The 14,701-nt window shown below is 42.8% G+C and overlaps 1 protein-coding gene across 4 annotated transcripts in view; it reads left to right on the forward strand.

Annotated features, from left to right (window-relative positions):
- Positions 1 to 13,575, forward strand: part of ZPBP2 (zona pellucida binding protein 2) — a 75,537-nt gene extending 61,962 nt beyond the window's left edge. For all 4 annotated transcript variants that reach the window (XM_075215342.1, XM_075215345.1, XM_075215344.1 and 1 more), the window contains 2 exons: positions 2,723 to 2,900; positions 13,041 to 13,575. In XM_075215342.1, the coding sequence (XP_075071443.1) occupies positions 2,723 to 2,900; positions 13,041 to 13,138 (276 nt within the window). In that variant the 3' untranslated portion in view covers positions 13,139 to 13,575. The remainder of the gene's footprint in view (positions 1 to 2,722; positions 2,901 to 13,040) is intronic.
- Positions 13,576 to 14,701: the final 1,126 nt, after the last annotated feature.

A 14,701-nucleotide genomic window follows, 5' to 3' on the forward strand; every position in this document is an offset into this window, starting at 1 on the left:
GCTGATTGACTGCAAGAGTAAACTACAGAGACAGGCAGTGTGGAGGTGAGCAGTTGAAAGTCAAAGTCCAAATGGAGATAGTATGTAGCTGTTCGGACCACTGGTGAGCCATTGTATTTATATGTAACTCAACTAAGAACTGTGCTGGAGAGGGAGAAAGAGATGTAATAAAGTTGTTGTGAGTATACCGGGTAAGTGATAGCTCTTTTGCTGCTCAGATTAGCTGGTTTGCTATGTTAGGTTGTTATGTGCAAACTTAGGACACCCAGTACCAAGGGTACAGTCCTAACCCAGGCCGAAAAGTAAGTGTGACCCCTTGTCAGTACTGCCCTGTAGAGCATTGAGCTGATGGGTGAGGACCCCTTTTAACTCAATTCTGGTTTGTATGGTGAATTGACTTCCACAGGGCAGGTTTTGGATATAGTTTCCCCAAAGGATTGGGTACTTTCATATCGGAGAGCTGGTCCTTCGACTCCCCTTGCATAACATGCTCCAGCAGGCCCCCCATATGGTGGTCAACTCAGGGTACTCTAAGAGAGCTATCGGGGGCTATCGAAGTGGTTCACACTTGTCACATCAAAAGGGCATAATCACATTAGGATCTGGACCTCCTGGATCCTGCTAACCCCAGCCTTTTCAAGGAGACTGGTCTAAACAGGCACAATAAAATAAATATTCAGTGCTTCTCTTGTACTTTCATCCTGCTGCCTGGATTGGGTGATTATTATTCACAAAACTGATGGCATTTCCCAGCATTTCCAGGAAACTAGAAAGCCCCTCCATAGTTACTATAGTGGCACACAGTCTGCTTCTCCACTTATAATTCGCTTCTTTCGCATCCTGATTGGTTTCTTTGCTTTGTGTCTGCAGTATAAACACTTAGGGGCATATTCAATTCTCGGCGGAAACGCCGAAAATCTCGCAGTCCGCGCACGATTACCATTATTACAGTAATCATGCGCGGAAAAACAGTTAATACGGTAATTTACTCGCTAGATTTCAGCTCGCAGCTCCCTGAGCCGCGAGCTGAAATCCAGCTACATATTACCGTATTAACTGTAATAGTTTTTCCGTGCCGCGGAAAAACAACAATTGAATATGCCCCTTAAATAACGAAATATAGCCAAATAAGGCAGCTCAATTATAGTAATTGTGCAGCAACTCCTTTGTACTTTTAGATCAACAGAGACAGACATATTTTAAGACCCCATTGTGGGTCCTAAAAGTCTGTCTTATAATCCAAAAAATATGTTATGTAGTTTATGTAAACTTTATTTTTATTGATTCATCAAGATTCCAGTGCATTATTAAACAACACAATGTTTTTTTAAAGGTAATCAGCAAATGTATCTAAAAGCTAAATCACAATTGGGGCACTTTTTCCATGATGAAAGGTGAAACCTGCCATAGAACTACTTCAATGCACCTGTAGAGAACAATAATAAAAACTGTCAGTATAGCGCCTAACACAATACCCTGGAGTAAGCACATCTCTCGCATTCTGTCCAAGAGTGACTATAGCTGCTCTGTCCCAGCCAGATTTGCATGCAGAACAAATAATACTTTTTTATGGGTATAATATAATTTAGTAAAACAGGTAATTATAAATTCAATACTATTTTAACAAGGCAGCTACAAAAAAAACACCACAATTAATATACTAGGTAAAACAACAATAATGTGAAAGGGGTGGGATGGGTAACCACCCCCAGTTTAATCCCTTATAGTAAACCATAGCTCTTATTTTTTGGGTCAGTCTCTAGCGCCTCCTCCATTCTTTGCTGATGCAATATTACCTTGTGCTGCACAGTACTTGTTGGCTTATGTGACTGCAGAGAGTAATCAAAGAGAAGGGAATGCGATTGGGTCTGTGTAAACATGTTAGCTCTGTGGAAAGATTGGTAGGAACATGGAAAATACACTCATTTCATAGTTCTCTGCATAACAGAGACATTTCTTTTTAAAAGAACATTTATACAGTTGAACATTTATATGTTAGGTGCATATTGAACCTTACACAGAAACAGCTAACAGGCCAATTAATCAGAGTTTCCCAAATGGATTTTCAGAATCATGAAGATCATGACCCTGCTACCGATGAAAGAGGGTCCCAGATGGACTTCACGTTTATTGGCAGTAATTAGGACTGTGCGATAGGGGCATAAACTGCTCCCTCGCCCAGGGCGCTATGCTGGTGGGGGGAACAGTTTATGAATATTTTAGGCTCATTTGGTTAATATTGAGGGCGGGGAGGGTATTTTTGTTTCTCACCCCAGGCACTAAAATGTTAACTTACAGCAATGTTGGTAGTGCCTGGTACTCACCTGGCACAACATTTACAAAAACTGGTATTATAGTTTTTAGCAATGTGGAATAACCTTATCTTGACTTTGTTCACTGCTCCTTTTCTGCTATTGTTTTGTTGATATTGTCAAACAACATTGCTCATAATATGAAAGTGGATCCATCACCTGCACACAATGCATGCAGCAATTTTTGGGGTTTAAATAATGTTCAGCCTGTAAGTTCATTAGGATCTAGTGACAACGCTGAGCTATAAGGAACTTTGTAATTGCATTAGCTCCTAGTGAATTGATATTGGTTCATCCCACAAAATGGTTGTGTTAACTTTAGGTAGTTGATGGGTCTCTAAAAAATATGATGTAACCAGAGCTTCATTGTTTCACAATCTAATATTTTTTGTTTTGCCCCCGTGCTGCAGGCTAGAGACGTGATTGAGGAATTCTTTAAACTGCAGCCTCGTGTGTTGGAAGAAGAGTTTGAAGATGTCCCAGAGATAAATTATATAGAGCATAGCCTGGGTATTGTGCGTGTTGACACCTGCCGTCCAGGATTTGGGAAAAATGAGATCACACATAACGACTGTTCTGGCTGCTGCGGTAACAACATCTCTTTTACTCACAAAGCTTAGAATCACAACTAACAAGGTTTTTTTAATAGCATGGTGAAAGTTGCATTAATATGCTGTAAATCATAGCAACCAGCCGATATCCACTTTTATTAGTCTGACTTGCACTAAAATGATCATAGCCATTGTTTAGTTACTGTGGATTACCCAATCGTCCTCATAAAATCACAGGTATAATAATAAACGGCACATCTTGACCTTTTAGTCAGAGTCGCCTGATAGGAGAACTTAAAAAAATGTACTGTTGGGGCTACCTGTGGACAAGTCTAGAACCTACAGCACATTGGTACTATTTGAACCATGTTACTGAACAAGTGTATTAAGTGTAGAAATGCTTGAAATGGTTCATGCAGTGTCTCTTACAAATTAGTGTGTATCTGTCACCCTCTCAGGGGCGCACGTAGGATTTTTAACCCCCACCCAAAAAGAAAAAAAAGCGAGAGAGCAGCTCCGTTTCGGCAGCAATGTACTATATAGCAGCAGCGGCGCTGTCAAAGAAGCGTCCGCGGCGGTGCTGTATACAGCACCTCCTCGGACGCTTCTTTGACAGCGCCGTGGCCGCTATATAGTACAGTGCCGCCATCTAGGGGCACTTCTTTAGCGGAGGGGAGGGGTTTCTTGAGACCCAGAAACCCCCCCTGCGTGCGCCCCTGCCTCTCAAAGTGGAGGCAGCCATTATAAACTACAGACATCATTGAGGAATGAGGCACTACTTTATCTCTCATTTGTGATAGGCTCCTGAATTTGAGACCAAGGGGTAAATGTATGAATCTCCGGATTCTTCATCTCCGGCGTGTTCAGCCTCTTCAGCGCTTAAATTTAAAGCGGCGCTGCATTGTAAACTTCCATTTACAATGCAGCGCCGCTTTAAATTTAAGCGCTGAAGAGGCTGAACACGCCGGAGATGAAGAATCCGGAGATTCATACATTTACCCCCAACTCTCTTATCATTTAAATGGAATGGACCTCTATGACACAATGCACTATTTATTTTTATTCTTATTTTTATATTTATTTTATTAAAATCCCTTTAAAATTAAATTTTCTGCCTGCAACTGCATGTATCGATTTATTCAGTTATTTCAAATGAGTCAATCGATTATTCATCCTTATAATCCTCATTGGTAAAAGGACATATTTGTACTTTAAGGAGAAGCTTTCATTATCATCCGATTGTGTATGTAAAACACCCAAATATGGTGACCAATCCCGGCTATCAGAACCATTCACTGCTGTTATAACACACAACCATCAGATATTTACTAGATATCCCTTGAAAAAGTCACAGGAGTGATGAAACCGGTCGGGACACATTACAGCGCCTAACAGGAAGTAGGAAATAGTGTGCGTTCCACGGAGGAACGTACACCATTACTATATCGCACAAGGAGAGTTTTCTAACGAGCGGCGAGATTAAGGCTCGGCTACCTCACTAGGATCAGCACACAGGGAACCCCAGCCCCTGCCTCAGCCATACCGCAAGTACTGTGGGCGGCAGTGCGCCCAAAATTCACAGTTTTCAGGACTCTTGTCATTTCAATTTTTGGGACATCAGATCAGTATGAGACTTTCCAGTGGAATTTAGAGAAGTATTAAGTTTTGAAACTTTCATTTCCATCACAAATTTTAGGACTTCATGTGTTATTCCATTATCTAGGCCAAATTGAGCTTGGAAATTATTTGCATCTGTTTTGTTTCTGCTTTTTTATCACAAATTTATTATATTGTTTTTTCTATACTAATATGTCTAATCTGTCACCTTTTTAGTTAAAAATTAAAGGAATCTTTTAATTTAATATACTATATGCATACATATTAATTGACTTACCTGACTACCTATTAGCATTAGTTTTCCAATATTTCTATGTACCTAATGCAAGTTTGGATCACCTTGCAAAATTGAATCTAGCTGCTTTGACAGCACATAAGATTTCTTTTTGGGTTAGGTGCGCAGTTCTGTTGCTTATTAAAAATTAACCCTAGTCGGTGCGTGTATGTTAGGGAATTTAGACTGTAAGCTCCAATGGGGCTGTGAATAACAAATATTCTCTGTACAGCACTGCAGAATTGGTGGCTCTCTATAAGTAGATGATGATAATGAGATCCTTTACATTTGATTGCATTTTGCTGAGAAAATCTTTCTCCATTACCAGTCATTTCAAACTGAGAAAGGCTGACTGTAGTGTCATGTAATAGGCATATTGCCAAGGAGTCTGCTACTTATATCATACTTGCAACTCTCACGGAAATCCGGGAGACTCCCGAAATTCGGGTCAGTCTCCCGGGCTCCCGCGAGAGCTGGCATTTCTCCCGCATGCCGTAACTCCCTTGTAAAAATGATGCGATTCACCGAGAATTGCGTCATTTTGGCCACACCGCGACAAAACAAAATCATTTTACTCATGGGGGCGGGGCAAAAATGACGCGATTCAAGTCGCCCCGCTCCCTCCCGCCAATTAGTCACGCCCCTCTCCCGGACGTCTCCTGCTGAAAGTAGGCAAGTATGACTTATATTGGTATTAGGAGCACAATCTTCCTCATGTTTGACAAAGTGACTAGTTCCTAGGCTGCATTCTATGTATTGTTTTAGCCTAAAAATTGTAATTCTCCACTGTGAATAGTGACAGAGATTTACACTTTAATATAAGTCACAAGCCATCCATCAGCCAACAGTGACTCTGCTATGGTTTTATACAAAGAAAAGTCCGAACAACTTTAATTTGTCTTGGAAGGTAAAAGTTGACCTTACTATTGCAGTTCTAATGAACCTCAATACTGTGCTTCTCTAAAAGTCTGCTTTTGACATCTTTGTATCTACATCACAATCCAGTAAATGTTTTATATTCTGTAACAAGCCCTCGTCCGCTTTTATCCTTCCTTCTGAAGACCAAATATCAAGGGCTGCGGGAAAAGATCGGAAATAACTTCTCATATCTTATTGTCTCCTCAGCCAAGCACCCAGTGTGAATTGATTATACGGCCATGAAGGAATAATGTAATCTCCTCCTTGTCAGGCATATTGACTTAGCCCAGCAATTAGAATAATTTGTTGCCTACACTAAGGGAGGGAAGTGGGGACTGGAGCTGTCTCATTTCACTGTCATTACTCTCGCTGGGGGTGGAAATTGTCCCCTTCATACAGGCAAATATTAAACTTTTAGAAAAACATGACTGCTTTCGCAGGCTATTGTCTAATATTTTCAAGGCAATCTCTTTAGCCTTTTTCCAAACATCCTTTGTAAAAATGCAGTAGTACCTATGACATTGGGATTTCATTAGGTGTTAGGAGAGTCCAGATCCAATCCCCCTAACACTCTTTGATCAAATGTATCCTTGACCTCATAGCAACGCACATGGAAGCTTGCATATAACACTAGGGGGTAATTGTATTAAGCAGCGCTTTTTGCAAATCGATATATGGTGACTTTGCAGGGCAAATTTAAAACGTCTGTAAGGACCCTCGAGGAGATGTGCCTCATGGGGCGACTAACTCCTAGTTCCTAAAACCTTACCACGATTCGCGTGGATGACTGGATCCTACCTCGATTCCGGATCGGGAAGTTCTCCGTACGCTCACGAATAACACCTAAGAGGAGAAACAGAATTAAACCGAGCCTACCAGGTAAGGGCTGTCCGAGAATACGGCAATGAACAAGGACACTCTCAGTCCAAGCCCCCTTGCCGCCTCCTCACTTTGCTCTTGCCAAGACACGGGGGACTACAGGCACTTGAGACCAGGACTAGTCCCGCCTCAAGAACCTTGCACACCACCCGGTGAGGGCCTAACCAAAAGGGGGAATCAAGCGTGATACTCACCGGGACACTCCCACTTCCGATCCGGTTCTCCTGCAACTCCCCGACACGGATGACAAGAAACACACAGCCTCCCTCTGCACTCTCAGTGAGACTAATATGGGCACCCACAAAACTAAACTGACTACAACAGCGACCCGACCCTAACAACACTCTAATGGTCGGCAACGCAACTAAGTCAAACAACTATGACTAACTAGGTGTGGTGCACTAACGGAACTGCTCACTAACCACTATGGGTAACACCAGCCGGTGTTCACGGACTATACCGGAGGGCGATTCCTAAACCCCTCACCCAGGTCTAACCAAGGAGACTGTCTCCTTACGATGGGGTCACCCACGGACCCTAAGGACCGGCTGCACCAGGCCCGACTGAGGCTCACTGGAACAGCACACTAACCTGCGTACAGACTGCTGTCCGGAACAGCCGATCGAAACTGAACCGCCCGACTGCCTGCACCCAGATATCGAACACGTATCCCACTCCGGAACCGCCAGGAAACCTGCACGGAACTGAGGACTGGGACACTCAACCAGAACCACGGGACACCCCCTGGAACTGCGTTGAGCTGTGCTGCACTGCCACTGACTCACTCAGTCACCCCCTCTGGGAACCAGCGTGACCCCAGGGACCTAAGGGACGGGAAAACTACGTGTGTTCTTCCCTGACTATGTGTAAGCTGGTAACTACACTTGTCCCCACAACACGGGTTAGCACAGGAAAAACACAAGAAACAAGAGCCTACCTTTAATGGGGGCCTGACGTCTTGCCCCTGGACACAATTATGTAGCACACCCAAAGTTACAGTAATACTGACAATACTCGCCGCACAGACAGGATACAGTAATACAGTACTTTGTACACTACTCACCAGAGCACACCGCTGCTTGCCAACCAGCCGGTTGCTACAGCACCACAAGAGTCTCCGCTCTACTGTACCTCCTAACTCCGTGTGCTCACCTCACACAGGACCGTGCCTATACTCACAAGGCTCTCACGCCTCTAACACACCACCAGGGCCTTATGCCCTACACACCATGTGCTTCGAGCACAGCTGCCCACAGAGCCTTGTGCTCTGACTATGGGCCTCAGCCCCCTGTCTAACTCAGGGCTCTGAGCCCCCTAACTAGGGCCTTGTGCCCTACTAACTAGGGGCCCTAGCCCCTGCCTACTCAGGCCTTGTGGCCTACCTAACTCTCTACTCGGGCCTTGTGCCCTTCTAAGTCTATGGGCTTTCAGCCCCCTAACCAGGCCCTGTGGCCTTTCCTATGGCCTCTTGGCCACTACCTACCTAAGGGCCTTGTGCCCTTGCACCTGGGGCCCTCACGCCCCCTGCCTAGCTAACTAACAGGGCCTTGTGCCCTTTATCAATATGGCCTACTGGCCCACTACTTCATAGGGGCCTAGTGCCCAGCTCCCTGGGCCTTGTGCCCCTAATTTAATGTCCCCACGGGCCTTGTGCCCGACCGTGGCAACGGGCCTAGTGCCCGACTTTAGCAGGGGTATACTGCGGGCGGGGGCCCGGTAGAGGTGGTGCCCGACAGGGGCCTTACCCACTTCTGAAGTCTTCGGGGAGCTTCTCCTGGACTCCTTCCCCATCTGCCGCTGCTTCCACGCTCTGCCGCCGGCTTCTGATCTTGATCACGCCGTTCTTCAGGAAGCAGAGGCGCTCTTAGCCCTGACAAGGGCTCTCTGCCACCGCTGATGATCTCCGCCGGCTTCTTGTCTTCTCTGCTTGCAGCTCTCCGGGGGACGTCTTCTCTGCTCTCTCTCTGCCGTCGAACTAAAGATGGCGGCACGCGCGCCGACTTAAATAGTCGGCGATGCGCTGACGTCATCACGCAGCGTCGACGCGATGCTACGCGATGACGTCGCGGGTCCTGATTGGCCCGCCACCGCCTAGCTTCAAACGGCCGGGAGGTGAGCCCTGATTGGCTCACCGCCCCAGCCGAACAGCGGGGACCGCCGCCGCCCGAAGACGGACGACGACCCCATCCAGGTAAGTCCTCCACACGTCAATATCTTGAAAGGCAAAATTGCAAAAAGCATTGCTTAATACATTTACCCCCAGATCTAGCAGTGTACATGAGCAGCAGAGGTCCATCAGACCCTCCTCTCACTAGAAAGGGTTTCCCAAATAAAAAAAAGTTGATCAACAATTAAAAAAGTTGTTCTCTAACACCCTATCCAGCTTAATGAAACCACTTTTATCATTTGTCATGCAAAATTACATGAATATCACAGAATCAAAATTGTCAAATGGTACCGGTACACTGATATGTGCCCTCCCAACCTGGCCCTATTCCAACTTGCTTACAGTTTAAGGATTTCTGTACAATGAGACAGTATATCCATGTATGGTGAGTACACTGTGAGGGTAAAATATAAAATGCAGACTAATTTTTATTAAAAAGATAATTTTTCCATTTTGCCTTCCTTGTGTGCTGTACCACTATTTAGAACATCATGCAGATTTATCTTTCTGCCTTCTATCTCTGCTGTACTGCCATGTCTTTATGACATCAGGCAGTTATTTATCTTTCTGCCTTCCTTCTGTGCTGTACTGCCATGTCTTTATAACATCAGTTATTTATCTTTCTGCCTTCCTTCTGTGCTGTACTGCCATGTCTTTATAACATCAGTTATTTATCTTTCTGCCCTCTGTACTGTACTGCCATGTCTTTATGACATCAGGCAGTTATTTATCTTTCTGCCTTCCTTCTGTGCTGTACTGCCATCTCTTTATAACATAAGTTATTTATCTTTCTGCCTTCTGTGCTGTACTGCCATGTCTTTATAACATCAGTTATTTATCTGTCTGCCTTCTGTGCTGTACTGCCATGTCTTTATAATATTATGTAGTTATTTATCTTTCTGTCTTCCTTCTGTGTTGTTCTGCCATGTCTTTATGATATCAGTTATTTATTTTTCTGCCTTCCTGCTGTGCTGTGCTGCTGTGTTTTTATAACATTGTGTACAGTTTGTTACAACTGTAACCAGAAAGCGACTTTGTGTAATCTGCCTGGTGACATCATTTCTAAAAAGCCTAGAAGAACATTCGGAAGAAAGGGCAATGTGTTTAGAAAATTTGCAGGATGACAAATCATGTAAAGGTGGAAAACTCATTTAAGGCACAAATATATCAGTCTACAACTAGGTAACAGTTTTTGCACTAAATTCAGGTCCATCAACCTGTCATGCACATAACATAGATCGCCTAGCTCACAAGCCAGAAGGCACTGGGGAGTGCTGTAAGAAAGAGAACTAGGTGTTATTTCACTGAACATGATTAACGTTCGAACCTTGAGATGCCTGCTAGTTGTTTATGCCCTAACATTAGTGGTCAACCCTTTGAGCTATAACCTACTCAGAAGTATTGAGTACAAACATGGCGAATAGATTCTACATATTTATGTGTGTTATTCCTAACAATCAGGTTCCAGGCTGTCAGTCACATCTGGCTTATTCAGTCTTAAATATAAAAACAACATATGTTAATCTTGAATTAATTTAAGTCCTAAGCAGCCGTACAAATAACACACAATCTATATTATAACATTGGGACAGAAGATGAAACTATCACAGAGGTAGCTGTCAGTACATACTGAACTGCATGTGTCTCTTTTATAAAAATGTTGTAATTCAGTTGTAGCATTGAAGAGATTGGGGCAGTGTAAGTTCATCCAACTAATTAAACTTCCAGACAGTGTCTAGCCACATTTGGATTGAAAACTATTGACAAGGAACTGGAGCAAAGCGTGGGAGTGAGGTACATTTGAGAATAAGTACATCTTCTGGACAGTAACATATGCATCCTTAAACTGAATCTTGTCCGAAATGGTAATCAGGTCCCTTGCTAGTTCACAGCAAGCATAGCCAGGGGCAAGGCTCAGCTGTGATACTGAGCAACAGCGAGCTGGGTTAACCTTGAAATACATCTCTCTGACAGCTAAGCTTCACTGGACAATAGCAGCAGTGACAGGACAGATAAGGGCATGTGTCTGGTGATTATGAACCAGCCACGGTGATGGTGCTGAGGCTTGGGAAGACAATTGAGGCTCAGGTACCTATTTCCTGTGTGTAATTGTCAAGTAGCAGAATAGACTTTCTATCATGCTGACTTCATTAACTTCATGCAGCGATTCAGTGAAAAAGCTTCTCAGCCCATAATACATGTCCAAGTAGATTTTATACAGCCTTCTGTAGTAATGCATGATGTTATACATAGGCAAGTCAAATGACAATATGGACAATAATATATCATACTTGCCTACTGTCCCGGAATGTCCGGGAGACTCCCGAACCCAGGTATGTCTCCCGGGAGTGCAGGCAATTCTCCCACATCCTGCCCACTTCCTAGTGGCAGGATGTGAGCTTCAATGACGTGATTCGCGGGGAATCGTGTAATTTTGGCCCTGCCCCCTGCAACAAAATGTCAATTCCATCACGGGGATGGGAGCAAATGATGCAATCAGTCTGCCCCCTTCCATATGTGTATGCAGTAACCACACAAATTCTACCATTGTTTTTTTCCAGAAGATTTGGGATTTTCAGAATATACCATTAGTCTGCTTATACATCCGGACATGGCAAAGATAATCTAGTGGGGATGTTTTACTGAATAGAAAATGAAATTAAGCAAATGTGTGACATTTTTTTCAAAGCACCACCAATGAATATGTTGTGGTTCTAGCGTTGGTATCAATCCACCTTCCAAAACAGCATAAAGCAGCATTCTTTACATAGGTTTTTTAAATAAAATCTGCACTTGAAAATGATTGTGCCCTTTTTTGCTAGTTTGCACTGTATTAAATGAAATACATAAACTATGTAGAAATAATATGGATATCCCACAATTAAAAATAGACAACCTAATGCATCAAACGAGAGCACCCCTGAGTTTATTGGAGCCAACATGGGAAAGATGTAGGCTTTATAACCCTACCCCACATTTTTGAGATACATGTGCAGGACGCTTCACACTGGTCATCAGCTCTGAAGAGGTTAAATATATTTACAGAGACAAGGATATGGCAGAGGCGTATAATTTAGCCAAGGAAAGGGAGTTTTAGAGTGGTGTGACTGTTGTCTTGGATGGAATATATGAGCATAACAGTAGAAAGTAGGCGGTGAACGAGGTACTGTAAGTAAGAAAACTGGTATCGTATGAGGGAAGCAGAACAACACTTCAGGTTGTAGGATGAAGATAGTGGACTTTTCCTCAGTAACAGGCCAGAGTGAAGAGAGAGAGGGTAGTGTAGAGAGTAGAGTAATGAGGTTAAGATTGGTGACAGCATTGTTCTGTAGATAAATTATGCCTAAAGCGTTCAGGGTTCAAAGAAAATGACTTCGTTTTAAGTATGAAGCACAGTGATCAAGGCAGGGTGGAAACAGCAACTTACAGCTTGGATGAAATTGTAAGTTTTTCACAGAAGAGCTATAGAGCTATGGTGTGATGATGTTTGGAGTTGTAGTTCGTTAATATTTGTTAACAGTCGTATATTTGGATTGAATAGAGTCTGAACTGGGAAAATAAATATTTGTATTATAGACAAATAGAGATTTTTCCTAATGTGGACATGTGATGTAAAATAGTTTATGCCTATCCAAAACAACTATTAAAATCATCGCTAAATTTTTAGTCATGTTCTCAAGAAATCTGGAGTTTTTAAGATGTTAATGTTGCTTATTCTATGTTCCTGTCATTACTTCCTTTGTATGTTAATAATTTCAGTGCCAGAGATTTTATAAGTGAAAACTCCACTAACAGTACTGTATTGAATATGCATAGCTGAGTTAGGCAACCTGTGGCTCCATCTATTGTCCCAGTTATTGTCTCCACAGCTGCTGTTCCAGTATGCCAACCAGTATGTCCCAGTATGCCAACCAGTGGCTACCCAGTTATTGTCCCCAATGCCAAACTGTGACTCTCCAGCTGTTATCCTGTGGCTCTACAGCTGTTGCCTCAGTTTGCCACCCTGTGGCTCTCCAGCTGTTTATCCAGTATGCCAACGTGTGGCTCTCCAGTCTCGGCATGCCAACCAGTGGCTACCCAGCTGTTGTGGAAGACAGCCAAGGGTTTCTTACCCCTGTTGTATACCAACAATGAGGCTTGAATGTTCTGCAGTGGTTGGTAGTGGCTGTTGCACATTCATTCAGGGTGGCTGGTCTTATACAATAATAAAATATAGTAATATTAGACAGGTTTAACTAAGTAGCTTCAATATCAGGACATAGAGTTACAGTTATCTGTTCTAGTTGTTAATGCCTCATTTTGTGTTATATATTTTTTGGCAGTGGTTTGTGATCCAGGAACATACAGCTCAGACAACAGTGTCCGGTGTGAGGTTTGTAAGGACATCCAAATCACCTACTTTGGAGCAACAGCTTGCTGACAGATGACAATATACATCACACTTCATGTCTTCTCAGCAATTGCTACATAAGAATCCAAAGCATCATTAGTACCATCCATGGACTAATTAACCACGGCTATATCTAACATGGCTTCTGTCAATACTGCCAGCCATGCAGAATAAGTCAACTTGTGTACTGATTTTATGGTGTGTACTGTGCTCCTAGATCAGTTCCTCACAGAGCCAAAGAGTCAGAATAATCTTAAATTAATATATTTTACAGGGAACTACACCTAACTGTGATTATTGTCTATTGAGAATGACTAAGTGATGACTGTTTAACTAAAGTGTTAGCAATCTCTTTCTGACTTTGTGTTAATCATTTACTTTGTTAACATGTATTGCCTTTGATAACTGTAGAAATTTGGATAGCAAAACCCTTTCTTTTATAACACTTGTTCTCCAGTCCATTTATTCCCCTGGGCATCTCCTGTGTTCATTGTAGCTGTTTAGTTTAGATATCCCTAAATTGGCCTTCTAGTGATAGGCAATAATATACTAAATGTGGTTAAAGGGCTTAACAGTTGATGGTCAGAAATAGAATGAGGGCAGATAAGAACCACTTGGTCCATCTAGTCTGTCCAATTTTTAATGTATGGTAACCTCAAACTCTATTTGATCCTTTAATCTTTGTTAAGATATCTTTATGTCCATCCCAAGCATGTTTAAAATGCTCTACTGTATTAGCCTCAACCACCTCTGATGGGAGGCTAATCCACTTAGTCACCACCCTTTCTGTGAAACAGTTTTTCCTCAAATTTCCCTTCAACCTACTACAGTTTCGTGTTCTAATATTTCTCTTCCTTTGAAGAATGTTTCCTTCCTATACCTTGTTATAACCTTTGATATATTTGAAAGTTTATATCATGTCCCTCCATTTCCTTCTCTACTCCAAATTATACACATTATGATCTATTAGTCTTTTCGGGTAAGTTTTGGGCTGTAGACAATGCACCAGTGTGCGAAGCCCCAGTTACTGCCAGCAGGGCAGTGGTACGGATTCACTGTCACCTCACTTTTGGCGAGCACACAGATTCACAAGATCTGTGGTAATTTATCCAAAGGAAGAGGAACAAGGGTCCTCGTGGTCCTTCTCCCAATCTCCGTCAGCTGGCAGGAACCATACCTCCTACACCAGCCTGATCTTTCTTCCATCAACCCCCTGACACTCCACTGCTCTTTCTTATACCCACAGAATAGCCTTAGGCTGTAGGGGTGTGTTGACTGTCTGCTGTGTCTTAGGATATTAAGGCATAGGAATGCAATACACATTTCCTAATTAAGGTGCTTAAATCAGACAAAGAAAGCCACTATGTCTGGCGTATGAATACACTACTAAACATTATCTCATTTGCCTACAGATGTAACTAAAAGCACAATATTACAGTTTCTCATTTTTAGCCTGTGACACCTGGTTAACTAGCAATGTAAATAGCAGGGTCAAATATACACAATCTAGATAAATGGTTACAGCATAATGTAATAGTGACTATTCACTCCATTGTGTTTTAAACATAACACTTGCCTGACTGGATTTTAACA

The sequence above is a fragment of the Mixophyes fleayi genome, chromosome 6, assembly GCF_038048845.1.
Source record: "Mixophyes fleayi isolate aMixFle1 chromosome 6, aMixFle1.hap1, whole genome shotgun sequence".
Classification (NCBI taxonomy): Eukaryota; Metazoa; Chordata; class Amphibia; order Anura; family Limnodynastidae; genus Mixophyes; species Mixophyes fleayi.